This window comes from Manacus candei, unplaced genomic scaffold (assembly GCF_025592945.1).
Source record: "Manacus candei isolate 608988 ecotype Guabito, Panama unplaced genomic scaffold, ASM2559294v1 h1tg000033l, whole genome shotgun sequence".
Classification (NCBI taxonomy): Eukaryota; Metazoa; Chordata; class Aves; order Passeriformes; family Pipridae; genus Manacus; species Manacus candei.
In genome coordinates this window covers 1,155,857-1,172,804 of record NW_026138081.1, presented here as the reverse complement: position 1 = coordinate 1,172,804, position 16,948 = coordinate 1,155,857, and the positions used below count along the sequence as shown (strand labels likewise).

Sequence of the window (16,948 nt, the reverse complement as noted above, 5' to 3'; positions counted from 1 at the left end):
AATAGACTTCACTGGAATTCAGTGAAATTTGACTGCTATTATGCTCAGGTAACTTTCAAAAAGGCTTCTCATAAAACATCCAACTCTATCCTCTCATATTTGAAGCCTTAATATATTAAAGCAAAGCAGCACAGGCCAGAGAGTTGCCTTCTCCTTTAGATGAACTTTAATTTGTCCTTCACATTTAAGTATCAGCTCTTTGTATGTTCCCTAACTTCTAAGAATGGCAAACTAACAGAACTAGGACATCAGAAAATAGTGAAAATTGAGAAGGAAGAAAAACTATTCTCAACTGGGCTGTTAATATTTCTGCATGTTAATCAGTAACTAACAACATATATAACATATATATTATATATGACAGATTTTCATAAAAGCATGTGTATTCTTACAAAAGTCAAAGAGTCAACTCCACTTTTAACTAAAGGGCATCTGAACATGTTTCCCCATCAATAACAGGGATGTTGAGACCAAGTTTATAGTTTATAGAAACCAAAAGATTCACAGAGAAGAAGGGGGCCAAACCATAAATTAATACTAATTTGGGGTGGATATCCTTTGTTTCAAAAATTCTCTTTTTAAGAGTAAGTAAAAGATCTCTCTATCAACTTTCATTGAGAAATAAATGAAATTCATTTAGACAGTAAAGCTGCAAGGCCAAAAATGGAAAATACTGCATGAATGTAATTTTTAGCACAACGAATACGCAAATACTTTTTTTCTTTCTTTACCCCCAAAGTATTTTGTTAATGCACCACTTTCCACTAAACCAACTGCAAACAAATCTTTAACTTAAAGTTATGGCTGTTCATATGTAATCTGTTACCTGGATTTAAAAAAAAAAAAAAAAAAGGCAGAAGGCCTCTCTATCCACCTAATCACCATATCAATGACACATGCCACAACAGAGAAGCACTAGTTTATTTGATTGATCATGGTAGATAAACTCCAAATAACAGAGAAATTAACAAATGCTTGACATTTGCTCAACATCCATTATTCTGACACCGCTTTCAGGATTTCAAAGCCTGGGAGTATGCTTAATCAACATTCATATTCCCTAGTGAGCTACAGGCACCATATTGCGCCCCGCCTTACTACTGATGAAAACTGCATATTGGCCATTTCCAAAATGTTCTGGGACTCCACGCAGGGCCCCTTCTCTCCCTTGTTCCTGTTCTGCAGTTTTCTTTTAAACACTTCCAAGACAAAAGCATCTGCCAGTTTTTCTCTCTGGGGATGTATGCAAAATGAACTTAACAGTTTTAAGGCAGGAGAAACCCTCACATCTAAATTCATTCATAGGACAGAAAAGGGCCTAAGAGGCCTCTCTAGGGACAAAACCCTGCTGAAATTTTCCCCGACAACAGTGGGAGCTTTATAAAATCTAAGTCCAGACAATTTCCAATTCAAATGCCCAGCATAGCATGACCTTTGTCAGATCTATGAGCCCTAGATGCACCCACTATTTTTTTATTCTAACCAGCACAGACATTAGACAGGGCACTACTGCTAAGCAGGAGGTTGAATATTTGCATGCTTTTCTATTGTGAAAATGTAACAGTGACAGCACTGTGTCGAATTCTTTTCCCCTTAGAACTTTAACTCCATAGGAGAGGCATAGCTGACAGATGACTCTCCCAACATCTGTGTTATGTACACTGCACAGCTGAGGAACCTTGGATCACTGTCACGGCTTCTCAGAGATGACCTACACCTTTCTTATATCTGCACATGATCAAAAAAGTAAAATAAAAATTTGAAAATGACGTTTTATTAAATGAAAAGTAAATATGGCAAGAAAGATTAACATAATTTAGTCATTAAGCTGTTCACATAGCAGCTCACCATATGTTGTATAAATGTCCTATACAAAATAATTTATCAGACCTGACACGTTGCACATCATATTGTATTATTTAATATGCTTACTAAAATTTCATGGATCAAGCGCCACTTCTGAAAGCACACAGAAAGCCCTAGAAAATATTTCTTCATCTTCCATGATTTATTTTGATTGCCTTTTACAGCTACATGATAAAGTGGAACTTGCAAAATTACGAGGTTACGGTTTACACAGCTATTGCTTCATACACTAAAATGTAACAAATAGCTCCGTGTCTATATACCATTTTGCTTGCATTTAATATTCAGAAGCACATTAAACTAAGCACGCTGCTTTCCACTGCATATTTTAATAATTTTAACTGGTTATTTCAGTAAACATCCTGATCTACTAATGCAAAGTTCATTGCAAGAGAAAGATATATCCTTGAAAAAGAGACTAAAGAGCTACGAATTACAAAATAAACTAATGCAAACCAGTAATATGTGATACATGTTGATCACCCCAAATCTGTCTATATAGAAATATATTCATTTCTACACGGTAGCTGAAACATTTGAATAATATTTTTAAATAACTGAGATTTAAAATGTTAAAATGGCAAGCATCTATTGTAGATAAGTGGACATTATTCTCTACCCAGAAACCTCGAAACAAAAATAACAATGTCTGTCACTGGTGAGGTCTGTGTCTAAACAGTAAATTAAAACAAAAAGTGTAAGCAGGAAGCTTGTGGATAATTGTTGTTGGACAACCAATGGAATTTGTTTGGAAAGAAACATTACACACTTAGAGGACACACCAAACAGACAGATATGGCTAAGAAAATATTTAGACTGAAACTATGCGTTTATTCCATAAAGGACCATTTCCTTTTTCTCTCTCAGACTAGTGATTTCAAAGGAACACAATACAAATGAGATAAAAAATGTAGTTCAACTTACTCTTTTTGGTCAATAATTATATTCTCCTGTTCCTAATAAAAGGATAAAGGAAAATACATTCCTGTGTTAGACAACTCATTGCAATGAGGTCATTAAACTTGGTATTTGGAATGGAACTTGCTTGGCCTATTCAACTGGTTAATGCAAATCTTCCTTTTTAAACTCTATAAGAACCAGAAATACAGCTTTATTTTTTTCTTGTGTATCCCAAGAAAATGCGCTTGTCTAGGAAGACATATTGCTCAGCTGTGCTGAAGACTGAAAGACAGCTGCATTGACAACATGCATCTTATATTAACGCTGGAAATGGCTAATGTTTAACAGCCATATTATCCGTAGGAACATACACTCTCTGCCTATTAGTTATTGTACTCTCTACAAGATATAGCCTCAAAGTGCACATCTGCATTCCACAGAAGAGATGCAATAAAGAACTGGATGTTACCAGTATCAATAGAGGACCGATAATAAGTTCAGCCATCTCCTAGCCAACCACAAATAGAAATAGAGATACATGATGTCTTCATTGTTGCCTGGGTTCTCAATTAACAAGGAGGAACATTAATTCAGTCACAGGAGTGAGTATTACCTCCATTCTGGTCATAGTTTTTATGTTGTCTTTGAAACAGTTTCAGACAAACTGCATTACATAAAATGCTACCTTTGTTATCACATGGGTCTTACTCAAAGGAGTATTTTACAACATTTTGCTTTCTGTGAAAGAATAATGTGTACTATCTTAGCACATTTTTATTCAGTGTTAAAGTTTCTGAAGGTATATGGGAATCCAGGCCACCAAATGCTTCCAAGATCTTGCAGGCCTAAATACAAATATGCAAATAGAGGAGAATCACCCAAACAATAAAGTCCTCTTCAGCACTACATCCTGACCTGAAGCCGTTTTGTGACACTTGCTTAAACATTCTAAACAAGAAGGGTAAAGCAGGGAACTGAAGTTCAAGAATTCTCCAGCCTAAAGCAATGAGACTGTTACTATCAATCAGGCTACTGCATATCCTGATGTGTGCACTGGAAGGCACAATATATCTCATTCATATCACTATCATACTCAAAATGTTATGGACATAAGAATTAAAAAAAAGTACAAAAAGAAATCGTAAGAGAAATAAAAATGCTTTAGTAGCTTACAAAACAGAAGTTTTCATCCGAAGTTGTTCACAAAGCAGAATGTTTTTCCCAAAACAGGTGCAGGTTCCTGTTTTGCAAATTTAAGTCTGCTGACAAGAAGTTCATTTACTTTGAATTCTTCATTTGAAATCTATGGACAACAAAGACTCCAGGAGATACAAGCTGAAAACTAATGACAGAGCATGCCTATGGGAGTTTGAAATCTACATGTATGGCACCAATTAGTCAAACAAACAAATGAACAAGGCTTTTAACCATCACCCAATCAGAAGAACACAGAACAGTATTTTTCCACTCATAGTTCAGTGTTGTTGGTTTCTCTTGGAAATAATATTCTATCTGGTTTATCTTAGAAGACAATTTTAGCAGGATCAGTTTCTGTATTCCATATTCTTACAGAAATTAATTCTTAGCATTATTTCACTCAGTTTTGAAGTGTAATACAAGTTTCTGAGACTTTCACATTGTAAATGGATGTTACTTTCACCAGGAACTTAAAGGAATAAACAATTAAAAGATTACTCTCATAGAAGCATATATGTTATTTTATTAAGTGATGCAAAAAGCCATAAGGGGCATATATCAGTACTAAAATGGTTGTAGTCATTAATTTAAGTAATAACTCATAGGTCCTGACAACAATGACAGCAAACAGATGCTAACAAGAAAATGTATTATTTAATATTGTCATGTGTTATAAAAATGTAAGCATTTAGGACACATCTTAAATTTTTATAATAATATGCATTTAATACATTACTGTTTTGACACATACGAGAATCAAATTTATAGGTCTCATTCAACACCTGCTTTCTCTTCTGTGAACACAGAATGGATTCCTGAGGGAGAAAAAGCTCAAGAAGTAAATGTTCGAGATAGATGTGTCCAACAAAATCGAGTTGTTTGTCTTGCTGTCTTGAAGTAAATATCATAAGCACTGAATCTCGTTAGGAAATAAAAACCAACATATTTGCCTTTATGTAAACAGATGTTTTCCCTGAAAGTTCACAGGAAAATCAAACAACTATGAAGTTTATCTATATGTATGGACAGCAAAAGATCTTATAATTTGCTATGAAGTTAAAAATTAATTCTGTACAATCCTTACATGCAGAATGTCAATACTGAATAACTGTCAATGAGTTCGGTAAGTTATAAAAATAGTTTTATTTTCCATCCTGTCTTGTTATTTTTTTCTTATATCAGTTTACATAATACTATGGAATGCTACAATTATTTTAACCAACTGCATCTCTCTCAAAAATGCCAAAACCAAACCAAAATCTATGTTAGCTATTAAAAACTTATATATTCCATTCCTTGCATTCACAGCCACCGTCCTCTCTGGACTCTGAAAGCCAGACACAGCGATCATCTGATTCAAACACTAACACATGAAAGCGTAGGAAATTTTTGGCAAGCCCAGCCATGCAAAACAGAACCCCTGTGCAAACACCTTTCCAAGCACTGCATCTCTGCCACTGTACAGCCTGCTGCATTAGGTCCCTCTGCAGGAGGGTCAATTGTTTCTAAGATAATCCCTGCTTTTTCCAAACATTTTTGTTTTGCTTTAAGGAAACTATTTAGATAGTAACACACCTGTTTCATTTTGATTTTCAATCAACTCCTCCAGGTATCAGCACAGTTCCTTTCTTGGAAGTGCTTCACTCAATGCTTTAAAACACTCGAGGAAGCAGTGATCAGAGTATGAAAACTAAATTTTCTTCATTAAATCTACTGAAGCAGATATTAAAAATGCATTTAATATACTGGGGATGGCTGGTGGGCATCACTGACTGTGACAGGCCAGTTACTGATGAGCTGCTGTCAGACGGCCTTCTCAGCAGGGATCTGTGTCTAAGGCTGCTGAAGGACAGCAATATCTTCCCTTGTGTGTAAGCTCTATTCATCTCCCAAGTATTTACTAAATCACAGACCTCTGCACACAAACCCAGTGTTTCGGCGCATGCTAACAAATGATGGATGGCCTAGTCAATTCGTTATGTCCTGAAAGCGTGATTTCCTGCCATTCCAATCATCAAACCTCTAGAGCCTTCAGAGCTGATCAGTCCTGGAGAATATATTTTGCAGGCTCTATTAAAGGAGTAGAGGTTCTTTCCATTAGTCTCAAACTTTTTTTTCCCCTGGCTGATTTAAAGAGAACTCCCTCCTTCCCACAGCACCACTGCTACCGCTCTTCCATGTGTATTCAGCAAACGTACCTTTAGTATGTTAGTAAAATAGCACTCCTGTAACACCAGCCAGTTAAAAAGACAGATTTTGTTTGTGACTACTATCAAACATGACAATCTTTTATTTAAATTCACCTATACGTCTTTATTAAGTAACCTTGACAACCCCCAAAACATTTTGTAACTTAGCTTTTTTGATCAAATACCTTTTGCAGAAATGGAGTGCTCAAAAGGACCCATTTTCTTTGTATGTGCCTAGTGAAACATATCAGAGCTCTCTTAATTGTGTTCCTCTTAAAAGCATAAGACACTTAGGAATAAACTTCCGATGTTCAAAAGATGGGTTAGCTGTCAAAGAAACAAAGCTTCTAGATTTCACCCTTTTCATAGCAAGGTAATATACTTGACAGTCTTTCTTCTACACGCTAGAGGAGAAATTTTATTTACCTATTCAGTGATCTATAAGAGCACAATATTCATACCTCACACCTCTCATTCTGAAGCACCGAGCTCCAAGTGAAATAGTCCACAGCTGCTGAAGAGTTAGCTGTCTACAATACCGCACAGTTTTTGAAGGTTGTATAACAGATATGGGTAAACTTTAGGTAATCAAGCATTTGGTTACTCTGAAGTGCAAAGACCTTGGATTTCTTTGCTTGCTAGGTGTGATCCAGCCATAGCCAGTACAAACCAATACACATTGCCCTACCGTTCACCTCAACCTTGACCTGGAGATTAAACTCACTTTTATTGCACACAAAGGTCATCTGTGTTAGGTCAAAATTCAAAGTCCCTTGTCAGCTAACGTTGATATATTCCAACCTTTCCTACTCTAATGCATCAAATTTTTCATGGTGAGGTCATATTCAGCAGTGTATTCAGCAATTTATCGTGCCATTGTAATATAGCCCAGAATATGATTGTCCAAAAAACAACGCATGAATAAAATATTTTCCATTCCAATGTAACAAATCCCCTCCGCTCATAAAACTCAAGCCTAGACTTGTTTGATGGCTTCAGAAGAACAATACAGTATGGAGCTGTTTCTGAAATACAATCAAGAGTTACCATTTTTATCATAATATTCCTTAAATACAAGCAACATGAATATAATGGTACCCTAAAATCCACAAGTCAATTAAAATGCACATATGGTCAATGTTAAAACTTCCACTTCATCCTTCCTTAACAACCACCATAATCTTGCCTGTAAATCTACAGACATCCGTTGGTCTGACGACACCAAGCTTGCTTTAGAATGAAATACTTAAAAAACCTGTGCCACAAGACTTATATTCCTGTCCTACTGGTGATTATCACATCCATGGAATCTGTGAAGTGTAAAAAAGTACAACCAAATTAAACCACACAGTACAACCAAAAAAACTACAACCAAATTAGAGCAACACAGTAGTGTATACTGTGACCAAGATAACCTCCACAGCTTTGACATATAATAGTTTTCTTTCTTTCCCTTTCTTTTTATCTTTTTCTGCTCTTTTTTGTTTTCTTTTCCCTTTTAATCCCTCTTTTTTCTCCCTTTTATTTCTTTTCTCTTGCATTTTGTATCTTTTCCCTCTTATTTACATTTTTCTTTTTTCTCTTTTTCTTTTCTCCCTGTTGCTTTTCTCTTTTCTATCTGTAATTTTCTGTTTCTTTTTTCTCTCTCTTTCTGTTTCTTTCTTTTCTTCTGTATTAAACAAGAGCACTTAACACACAGATCCAACAGACTCAGAATGCATTTTCAAATTATAGGGAACTAATTTCCACGTCTGCTTTAAAAGGCCCCCTCCAATCATTGTCTTTCACCATCAAATCTTCAAAGGATTTAGGATTGGCTTCTAAGTGGTTTGTATAAATTCCTCAAGGCCAAAAAAGGTTTCCCTTTACTCAGCAAAATGAATTTCACAAGTGTAGTAAGTCCTGTTCTGTGGGATTTTTTTTTATAAAATGAACTGTACTCCCATATGGTAGCACTTCACATACTGGAAGGGGAAAACATTAAGAGGGAAGAAAGAGATTTATCAGTACTCAAAAACTCAGAAAGTATTTCAAGAAAATTCAAGACTAACATTTAAAATAGCTTTGGATTTTGCTGGGATGGACGACATATGCGGGGATGCTTGTAAGGAAGAAGATGGTTACACTAACAAAAACTGCAGAAAAACTGTAATGAACTTCCCTCAAAATTAACTTTCATGCTGATACACACTTATATATTACATCTATTTTTCTGTTAATAGGTGCAAACAATGCAAAAAAACCCTTTCCATCTCTTTCCAAACAAATCTGGAAAGGACCTACGTCCTAAAAACCTAGTACTTACACGTGCCAATGTAAGTTTTCTGTCTAAATTTTGTCTGTTGGTATTAGAGAGCTACAAAAGTAAGCAAAACTATATTTTTAATTCTACTCTGAAAGCTCCCACTGCTACCAGTTGCTAACTTTAAGTAAGTATCTTATGTTTAATTTAATGAATAATGAAAAAGACAAAGTTTTTCTGAGTTTGTTTTGCTGATTTTGTTAATTTCTATCACACAATACTTCAACTACAGGAGAGGATTGGTATTCTTCCTATTTAGGATCATAGCATAAGCAAACAGTTTTTTAGCAAGTCATACCAAATCCAACCAGTTACAAATTCTTTAAGGCTTGTTCACTGACATTTAAGTGAAAAGAGAAACCTGTATTGCCCACTGTCAGCCCTATCAAAGCTGTAATACAGATTTCCTACCAAGGGTTCAAATAGCAAGAACATCTTTCCAAAGGGAACAATATCAGTTTAGAGCTCATTTAACTACTTTGTACAGTAATTTTTTATTTAATTTTAGGATTATTCTGAATATGCTACAATTTATTGCAGGACACTTCCTGAAACTTGTATACTACTAATTTTCTTTTCAAATAACGAGCCAAGACCTCTTTCTCATCTCTTATCATCAATCTGCTTACCTGTGAGGTTAACTGCAGCTTCAAGTACACAACAAAGTTAAAATCATATTAGGTTTTTGCTACATAGAATAGACAAAAACAAACAGTAGTGTAAAACAGTCTAACATAAAAGAAGAAACTGCAAAACTAAAAATTCTGTTTCATTGATGCTCTCGTTATATCCTCCACAACATTCAAACACAGTACCCAGCGCAAAGGATTTGCCACTTCAAAACAGAGAGGGTGGGAATATATCATCTCCTATTTACCATCTCCCTCCAAGTCTCTCTGCACCTCCTGCTAATGTCTGCTTTCTTTTCTCTCATGAGCTGGTCTACTGGTTTATATAGGCAGAGCATGAATTTATTTTGTTGTTAAGTAGTGAGAATATGGAAAAAAAAGAGGAAGCTTAAAATGTGCCTTTAAATTTTTTTTTTGTGAAGTAGCACTCATGGGGACAAAGACAACTTTCTAAATGAGATTTGCTAGATCGGTGCTTGCAGAGTAAAGAAAAATGGCCTGGTTCCCCTACATTTCAAAATAATTAATCAACTATTCAGAAGAGCAGGGAGAGCAGGAGCAGATACAAGAATCATGTTAGTTTGCTATGACAAGAGCCTTTCCGGGCAGAAGAGAGTGCAACTGAATTGTTACACAGCAGTAGGTTGCCTGCTCATAGATACAAACTCCCTGTGTAATAATCCTGTGCTTGAGTCCTGAGCCTAGAGCTCTGAGAGCCACGAAGACACCCATCTGGCCCCTGCTCACAAGCTTCACTGCCAGTCCTCCTTCCTGGGTAACAGGAGGTCCAAGTAGCACCAGAGCCGAGCACAGAGAATTCTCCTTCCACCTCAACTCAATCTGTAGGCTTGAGAATAGAGAAATGGCAAAAAAAAAAAAAAAGTGGGTGAGATGAAAGAGAGAAGTAATTCTACCTTCCTGTTTCCCACCACAACCGTTATGGGCTCAGCAGTACTGCTTGATAATCTAAGTAACTGCACAAAGGCAGAATAAAATTATTCACAAAAAGCAGTATATTTCCCGGTCAATAAAACTGGCTTGAAGAGGAAAATCAGAGGCCTATCCACCCCCAACTCTAAAAAACAAAACTAGAGGCAACAATGACACTGGATAAGAGGAAGAAAAAAGCAGCTGGTAAAAGAAATAACTCTGATATCACACATTTAAACTTCTTTAGGGCCTTAGTTTCAGTATGAATCATCACTGAGAAAGTGATAAAAATGAACAAATAATAAACAGATTGTTTTTTCCAATTTACAATGTAAGACATTACTGTGCAGATACATTTTTATTAAATGAAAAATCTTGCTGAGATGCTTTCCAGGCCTGGTGTCATTTAATAAAGCATTTAATAATCAGTAATTTGGAGAAAGAGGAAGACAATTACTGAAAATGTGTGTAAAACTGAAGTGATACTACGTAATGAAGAAGAGAGGTCACAAATGTAGAGAAATGTGAACCTCTTGATATGTTCCAGGAATGACTGTGTGCATTACAATAATCAAACAGGAAGTTGCATACATTAAAACTAAATATCCATATTCAAATATCAAGTATATCAGTATGAAGCTGTGCATCATGTTTTCCTCTTGCTTACTGGAAAAATGAAGAAGAAGGAAAAAAAAGTACTTCTCTTACATTTATGCCAGGTTCCCTTATCTTTCTGCTGTAAAAAAGGCTCTTCCTGATCATACGGAAGTAAGTTTTCACAGAAGGAACACAAACAGGACAGAATTTCTCTGAATAGATTCACAGAAGAAAAGTGAAGAACTGCACACAAGCAGCTGATAAAAGTTCTAATACTTTGAAATCCTAGTACTTTGAAAATCTCTGTAACAGTTTGCACTCAAACAGGCTCAGAAACTAATGTCTCTCTTATAGGAACACAAGTGAAGGTACCTAAAGGAAAGTTAGGCTGGAGGCACCAACTTAGTTTAACAACTTGAAGAAAAGAAGATAAACAATACAGGACTACACAAATTGTGCTATGGAAGAATACAGCACTTCTAAATGCACTGAAATACATTTCACAATAGTTCAATGCAAGAACTTGACAAGCATATAGATTTTGGAATCACTAAGAGATACACAGGGTTACTGAGACAACTTGAACCATAAGAAAGTTTATGGAACCTCCAATTCAAGCACAATCTAGTGTTAGAAACTCAAACGCTCAGAACAGAACCAAACCAGAAAAAAACTCACATAAAGAAATCCACCAAGATAGCATCATAATGAATAAGGTCAGCAAAGCTCTCACCCTGAGAAAACTTGGTAGACGTCACAGGAAGATTCAATCAAGGAAACTGTAATATTCAATCAGAATTGATACAAAGAAGAGCAGCAAAATATGTAAAAGGTGTATATATACGAGAAGGGTCCAGTCATTTGTCAATCACGTTCTACTGGTAAGAAGCTTTAGAAAAGGTTTCTGAGAGAAACAATATATTCTTCCATATACAGAAGAATTGAAACAACTAAAACAGGAACTAAACAGTAAACGACTAAACCAAAGTACTAGAATATCAGTTTGGGTATGAACCCTTAGAAGCTGGACTTTTCAGGATAAGTTAAAATAGTCTTTGAATACAGGTAAAAGTTTAACTTACATCTTGTCACTATAAATAGTTAGGGCTGAAGTGATTCTTATCTACAGGATTCTACTTGCAGGCAGCTCTAACTACCATTTAAGATATAAACAAACATTGAATATAAAGAGATTGTAACTTTCTCAGAACATTTCCTGCAATACCCTACATTTCCTATAGCCAGCCCTACAATGGGTAATTCAATTTAGACATTAGGTCTCACTGAGAAGAACAGTATCTCAGAAGAACACGAGTGCATAGCTGAAAAGAAAGCAGAAGAATAAAATACAAAAGTAACAAAGAAAACTACAATTATTAGCAAGTAGATAAATTCAGGTAAGAAACAAAGAAGAAAAAGTGGTACACTTCAGAAAAGCACTGAACATAACGTGTTAAAAAGATCAAAGGAACTACAGATCAGTGATTGAATATTGGCAGAGATCTATTGTGCTTAGTACTCAAAATTACATTTTGATAATCCTCAGGTCATCCAAATATCCTGCTGTTAAACATGAACCTGTTAGAAGACAACTGCTAAGCTTGTAACAAATACCTTAAGAATAAAGAAATGAATAATACATTGGTAATTGCCAGGCATGGAATACAAAGCACTGCACTAACAGAAAAAGAACAGCAACTTGATTCCCAAGTTTTTGCAAAATAACTGGATTTTAAGCCAAGTAAATTAAATGCACGTTGACTGTAATGTTACAGGGTTGTAAAACAAAAAAGTCCCCATGCTTGTATAAACAGTATGAGAAGTAGTCTAATTTTGACTTCTTGACATTAATAAGTCACATGACAATGCTCTTTTGAAGTAGTAATCTCACCCGCTGAAGTAGTTCAACAACAGTAAAGCACAAACTACCCTGTTAAAAAATTATTTAGATTCACAGGTCAGGTTGGCAGCCACCACACAGCATACCTATATACTGAATTGTGGCAATCGTTTTATGGAAATTACAACTTATTCTTAGGGGCAAATTGCAGAACAAGAGCAGGCCCTTTCACAAAGTGTGAAAGATACTTTATACAAATAAGGAGCATTAACTTTGACACTTCAGGAAACACAACAACCAAGGGAGGAACCAAGAGATAAGACAGTATTAGAAAAAAAACTGAACAGATAAATGCAGAAATTCAAAGACTCTCAAGATCTATGAGGCAGCAGAAACCAGAAATATTTGAAAACTGTCAATTTATGTATTGCATTACCAGTGGAATACTGATCCTTCCCGGGAAAAGATTGAAAGTGCAAGGTGAAAGCAGCTATAACGGATGTTAGTACTTTCCAGTTTGAATCGGCAACTGTTACCATATAATAATGACAAAAAGGCTATGGACACCTTCATCACACTGCAAGTACCATGACAGATTCTGGAATACTTTCTTAAAAAGACTGAATTAGAAAGTTGAGGTGGGTGGGGGGTTTGCTTGTTTGATTCTAGCTTTCATAAAGAAAAAAAAGCAGCCAAAAAGTCCAATCAGACCCTTCTCATTCCAGAAGAGAATGATAAAGGTTCTAGATTATAAGAAAATTACTTCACAGTTATAAAACACATCACTGAAAAAGCCTCCCCTTTAAGATGGCACACAAGTTTACAAATCTCTACAGCAGGCCTCTTTTACAAGACAACAGTTACAGAGAATGCCTTATACATTATAACATGTATCTATTTTAATACACCTCCCTTGCTGCTAAGGCAGGCAGTGACCTTGGAAAGTATTATCTTCTGCATCTGTCCTGCTATGAGAAATAAACAAAGAGACAACAAAGAAATACCACTTCCTGAACCATTCACAGAAAGGACATATGTAGACCTCAAAATACACTTAAGACAGGCATTTTTGAAAAAGCTATCAATTAATTCATCACTCAAATAGAAGATTTTAGCCTTCTGCCAGGATGGGCAAACAAAATTCAGGAGAGGCCTATAAGCAGAATTCAAAAGAGGGCATTTTCATAACATAATGTGAATAACAAGAAAACAGTGTGCTAAGCCAGCTAATTATGGAAGAAACTACTATAGCTAATCTCTGCTTTTCAGTGCTCACCACACCAGCTGCTTTACAAAAAAAATGTTATTTTGTTCCTAACTAACCCTGACCCTGTTAGAGCCTGGTGCTAATAACACCAAGGTTGTGAGTTCAATCCCCATACGGGCCATTCACTTAAGAGCTGGACTCGATGATCCTTGTGGGTCCCTTCCAACTCAGAATATTCTTTGATTGTGTGATCTTACAATGTTAGTTGCACATAGTTTTTCAGGAGTCATCAAGTTCTGAAACAGAGGACTGAACAGATCTTTTGCAGTATCAAATGTGTGGACTGGGAAGTAAAACGTATCAGAAAGGCCTGGTCTTTTTCTGACAAACTCGTTTTCCCTAGTACAGACTCTCATGTGCTTATGGATCTGTCTTGGCAGCAGGTTCTGACCTGGAAAACGAACCCAAAATCTAACCTTCTTTCAAGACAGCTTTATAAGGAGACTAGAAAAAGAGAACATGTGCATGCATATGTGTAATGCCTGCATGCACACACAAATATACATAAACACTTACTCCTAATTTCATTAGTACCAAAGTGGTAAAGCCAAATCTAAGTTCTTTAGACATATGCTGTCACAGTAAGTGGATTCCAAGTTGCAGAAGTACTGTGCAAGGTGAGCTGGGTTCCCAACAATGCAACTCAATGCACTCCCTAAACCAACCACATTTTTTTACAATCACTTGTTCTCTATAACAGGGCTATTCCCTCAGCTTGATTTTTAACTACATTACACACTTTCCCGAAAATGAAAAGATTTCACTGGACAACTTCAAAGCCTAAGTTAGTGTCGGCTCCTCATCCACTTACTCTAAGTTACAGTGTCAGTTTCTTCTGCCACACTTGCCATAAGACTAGCAAGGCTCATTCACGAAGTTTGTGAATGACTTTCTATTTTACTTATTTCTCTCTCGTGAAAATAAGCATAGCACCTAAACCCCTACATTTTTCTGTATTATTTGTGGTGATTTTAGAGACAGCACCACTCTTTTCCCCCCAAAACCCATTTTGCTTTCCTTTCTAATTCAGCATTAGTAATCCTTCCCCCAAACCTCAAAACAACGTGAAAAGCCTTCCAACCTCCCTTACAACTCTCTTGTTGATAGTAAGCAAATTTTGGCAATGAAATCGGTGCGTAGAGCACATCCTGTCATGTGCACCTTTCCATGCTAGCCTACGGTCATTTGCAAATGCTTTTGACAATTCTGAACACTCAGGCATGGAAGCAGATGAATGGCCATATGTCACAAGATGACCCCTTTTCCAGCCTTCAACTGCAAAGTAGCAACAGGTAGTGAATTATGGGTCCAGAAAGCCCCTTCTGCCTAAGTAAAAGGGGCAGTGGTATTGCAAGATGTGTTCCACCCTTGGCCTCAGCCACAGAGTTACGGCCCGAGCCTTAAGGTTTCATTCACATCAGAAGACCTACTTGGTGTTTAAGAGCCTCATGAAGGGACGCGAAAGCTTTCACTTGGACGTGTGGCAGGGTCGGGGAGGAAGCTTGCTTTATTTTGTGCCAACTCCTCAGGTCACGGTGGGTGAGCAGTACCCTGCTCCCAGCAGCAGCTTCAGCGAGCTGTCGCTTGCCGTCGACGACCGTGTGCGTGTCCTGGTGATTTTGTACCGTGTGGGGCCAGAACTGGGGCACCGGGTGGGGCTGGAGCAGCGGCCCCCGTGGCCCCTCGCCCGCCAGCAGCCAGCCCGCAGGCCGCCGCCGGGGTCCCGCGCCGAAGGGCGGGAAGCACTTACCTAGGGAACTTCTCCTTCAGCTTCCTCAGGCTCTGCCGGGTGGGCTGCACGTGCCCCAGGAACTGGGCTATCTCATCGTACTGGGCTTTGCTCAGCTTCATGCCTCGCACCACCGGGGCTGCGCGGAGGCGGCGGGAGAGACGCGGGGCGCGGTCTGTGCCGCCCCAGCCCCGCGGCCGCGCCGGGCGGCGAGAGGCAGAAGGCCAAGGATGGCGGGGCGGGGAATCGCGACAACCCCCGGGCGCCCTTTGCGACAATCCCGGTACCGAAGCAGCCACGGGCGGCCGCTTCCTGCAGCTCCGCCCCGCGGCCCCTCCGGGGCGGTGCGAAGAGGGCGGTGCGAGCGGCCATCCCACGCCGCCCGGCTCTGCGCAGCCGCCCCGGCGGGCGGGCGCTGTGTGGCTCACGGGCGGGCGGGCGGTCCGCCGTGCCCCGGCGGGAGCGGCGCTGGGTGGTGCGGTGCGCTAGAGTAGTGGGGTCCGAGGCGGCGTCGGTCGCCGACCGCCTCATGCCTGAGGACGTGCCCGCTTTGGTGCCCCGCAAGCCGCTCCTACAAGCCGCTGTGGCGCCGGCGAGGGCAGAAGGAGCTGGCGGGGTGGCGGTGGTGCGGCCCCGGCGGCGGGCAGAGGGGGCCGAGGTCCGCTGGGGTGGTGCCCCCTTCGCGGGGCTTCTCGTGTGGGGGAGCGCCCTTGCGGGGTACGAGCTGTATTACGGCTTGGAACTACAATTTTCGAGGTCCTTTCCAAAAGTCACGTTGCAAGGACTGTTTCTTGCTATTTAAGGGAAAAATAAGTGCTGTAGTAGCGGGACTGCAGATATGAATAGGGCCTACAGCCTTCCACATAAACACAGTGAAGGATCCCGCTAAATTTTAGGAGAAAACCGTCCAAGTTTGTGTGTGGATTTACTTCAAAGTTTGTTAGGGCTCAAACTTAAGCAAGGAATATTGAATATCATTTAACTGCTAGTAAATATGTTGCAAGTTTCTATGCTGGGCATTTTTAATAACTATTACAACTTCAAAGATGATAGGTATGTACTTCTGTAAAGACCAGAGGTTACAGAAGAGAGCTGACCATGCATGTGACTGAGAAATATAAATACTCCCTTTGATTTCTGTTTAATTGCATTCATGAACTATATACAGGCTACTGGAGTCCTAACCTTGAGGTTTCAGGTACTTAAAAATATGGATTAAGAGCTGATTTTTTATTATTATTTTTAAATTTTAGATTTTGTTCACTTGCTTTCTCTTTTGCAAGCTTTAGTATCACATTTTGAGTATTTTTCTGCATCTTAGCCAGAAACTTTGCAAAGTTTCTTGCAAGAGTATAAGACCTGGAACTTCAAGGAAGAGTGAGTATCACAGGTATATCAGCAGGGTCAGTCATTTAGGAATATTTGTACGACTGGTTTCTTATTGATTGAGAATGTCTAAAGAACCTCTTATCACTTGATCCTCCCTGAATTTTAGTGAGTTT

At 38.4% G+C, this 16,948-nt stretch overlaps 1 protein-coding gene across 4 annotated transcripts in view; it reads right to left on the bottom strand.

The window, feature by feature from the left end:
* CDIN1 (CDAN1 interacting nuclease 1) overlaps window positions 1-15,770 on the bottom strand; it is a 124,726-nt gene extending 108,956 nt beyond the window's left edge. The window contains exon 1 of one of the 4 annotated variants that reach the window (XM_051791820.1): window positions 15,468-15,770. In XM_051791820.1, the coding sequence (XP_051647780.1) occupies window positions 15,468-15,568 (101 nt within the window). In that variant the 5' untranslated portion in view covers window positions 15,569-15,770. The remainder of the gene's footprint in view (window positions 1-15,467) is intronic. The other 3 variants (XM_051791818.1, XM_051791817.1, XM_051791819.1) reach the window with 3 other exon arrangements.
* Window positions 15,771-16,948: the final 1,178 nt, after the last annotated feature.